Consider the following 2,437-nt stretch of genomic DNA (forward strand, 5'->3'; position numbering starts at 1 on the left):
GGAGGGGGCGGGGGGAGGGAGAGGGGATAGGGGTGGGAAGTGGGAGGAGGGGAGAAAGTGGCAATTTTGATTATTTATAAAGTAATAAAAAATTATCAGAGGAAAAAATGGAGTGCATATAAAACAGAGAATTCTCAATAGAGGAATCTCAAATGTCTGAGAAACACTTAAGGAAATGTTCAACATCCTTAACCATCAAGGAAATTCAAATCAAAACTACTTTGAAATTTTATCTTATATTTGTCAGAATGGCTAAGGTCAATAACACAATTAACAGCTCATGCTGGTAAAGATTTAGAGCAAGAGGAACACTCCTTTATTGATGGAAGGAATGCAAATGTATGCAGTCACTGTTGGCATCAAATTTGCAGTTCCTCATAAAATTTTACCTCAAGACAGCTATACCACTTTTAATCATATATCCAAAAGGCACTCAATCTTACCATGTGGATATTTGCAATCTGCTATAATAATAGATTTATACCAATACTAATCATCATCAGAGAAGTTTCCTCTGGCAGCTGATAGGAGCAGATAAAAAAAGACTCACCCATAATCATTAGATGGATGTTGGGAAGCCATGCAGATTATGGGGAGGAAAAATTATTGAAGACAGACAGAGACCAAAGAAATGGGGGAATCATGGCCCACAAAGTCAACTAAGCAGGGCTAATGAGATTCACAGAGACTGAAGCAGCAATCACGGAGCCTGAATGTGTCTGCTCTAGGAACTCTGCATACTTGTTGTAGTTGTTTAGCTTGAGGTTTTTATGGGACTCCTAACAGTAGGAGCTGGTGTGTCTCTGTCTCTTTTGTCTGCTCTTGGGATCCTTTTCTTTCTACTGAGTTGCCTTGTCCAGCCTTAATATAAGTGTTTCTGCCTAGTCTTATTGCATCTTGTTATGCTCTGTTCAGTTGATATCGCTGGGATCCCTGTTCTTTTCTGAAAGGAAAGGGAAGAGGAGTGATCTGGGAGAGAAGGGATGTTGGAGAGGTAATGCAAAGAGTGAAGGGAGGAGAAACTGTGGTCAGGATGTACAGTATGTGAGAAAAATAAACAGAAAAAGATTAGCATCACCATAGGACCATGATAAATCATTTATTTATATTTTAAAAGTATACTGTATTCAACACAGAAATTTTCATAAAATCAGAAACATTTTGGGTAACAATAATGTGAAGAATGGAGATCTGATAAAACAGTGGCTCTTACCTAATGATATTCTAGAATCACACAGGAAAGGCAGAGGATGGCGTTACTGTGTCACTAAGGTCCCATTCTCTAACTGAAATACTTTGAAAAATTCCTGTTTGCAACAGAAATATAATGTAGTGTGTTATTGAATGTAAAACATTTCACACATACATTTTATTATTAATGTCAATATATTTACTAGATAAGTTTAAGTTAAAATCCAAGTGTTGTCATTATAAAGAGATTTTCTTTTTGCAAAGGACATTTTTCAAGGCCTCTTTCATATCCCTGTTCCTTAGGCTGTAGATGAAGGGGTTCAGCATGGGAGTCACCACAGTGCACATCATGGCCATGACAGTATCCTTCACAGTGGAGTTATTAGCTGATGGAAATATGTAGAGAGCAATAATTGTCCCATAGAACAGTGAGACCACAGATAGGTGGGAGCCACAAGTGGAGAAGACCTTGTGGATAACCCGAGTAGATGAAACCTTTAGGATGGAGCAGACAATTTTTACATAGGACACAATGATGAGTGAGAATGGGATGACACTAACAAGTCCCCCCATTATAAATATCATTAGTTCATTAATATAAGTGTCAGAGCAGGCCAACTTGAGCAGAGCAGATATGTCACAGAAAAACTGGGGGATCAGGTTGTTTTCACAAAATGACAATCTAGCCAAGAGTAGAGTGTGCAACATGGAATACAGCAGGGTAAGAACCCAGCAGAATACCATAAGACACACACAGAGTTTGGGGCTCATGATGCTGGTGTAATGAAGAGGGAAGCAGATGGCCACATAGCGGTCATAGGCCATGGCCACAAGAAGGAAGCTCTCCATGTCTCCAAAAACCATTAAAAAGTACATTTGTGTTAGACAACCTGCATAGGGGATGGATGTGTCTTCACTCTGCATGTTCTGCAGCAATTTGGGCATTGTGACAGAGGAAAAGCAAAGGTCAGAGAAGGACAAATTGCTTAGAAACAAGTACATAGGCATATGGAGATGGGAATCCAGTAAAATGAGGATGATGATGATAAGGTTCCCCAGGACAGTGATGAGGTACATGGCCAGGAACAGGGCATAGAACAGGTGCTGGTGCTCTGGAGGGATGGGCAGACCCAGGAGAAGGAACTGGGAGATGACAGTTTTGTTGTTCATTATCATATTTTATCTCCAGTATCCTAATGAGAAAATATTAGGGTTCATTAAAATTCAAAATAAAAATGAATATATA

General features: G+C 39.3%; 1 protein-coding gene across 1 annotated transcript; it reads right to left on the reverse strand.

Annotated features, from left to right (window-relative positions):
- Nucleotides 1–1,428: 1,428 nt before the first annotated feature.
- Nucleotides 1,429–2,367, reverse strand: LOC126496408 (olfactory receptor 1468-like). The gene has a single exon (XM_050133920.1). It carries the CDS (start codon nucleotides 2,365–2,367, stop codon nucleotides 1,429–1,431), a length of 939 nt encoding a protein of 312 aa, XP_049989877.1.
- Between the last annotated feature and the right edge of the window lie 70 nt (nucleotides 2,368–2,437).

This window comes from Alexandromys fortis, unplaced genomic scaffold (assembly GCF_014885135.2).
Source record: "Alexandromys fortis isolate MF-2015 unplaced genomic scaffold, M_Fortis_MF-2015_v1.1 scaffold_4085, whole genome shotgun sequence".
Lineage (NCBI taxonomy): Eukaryota > Metazoa > Chordata > Mammalia > Rodentia > Cricetidae > Alexandromys > Alexandromys fortis.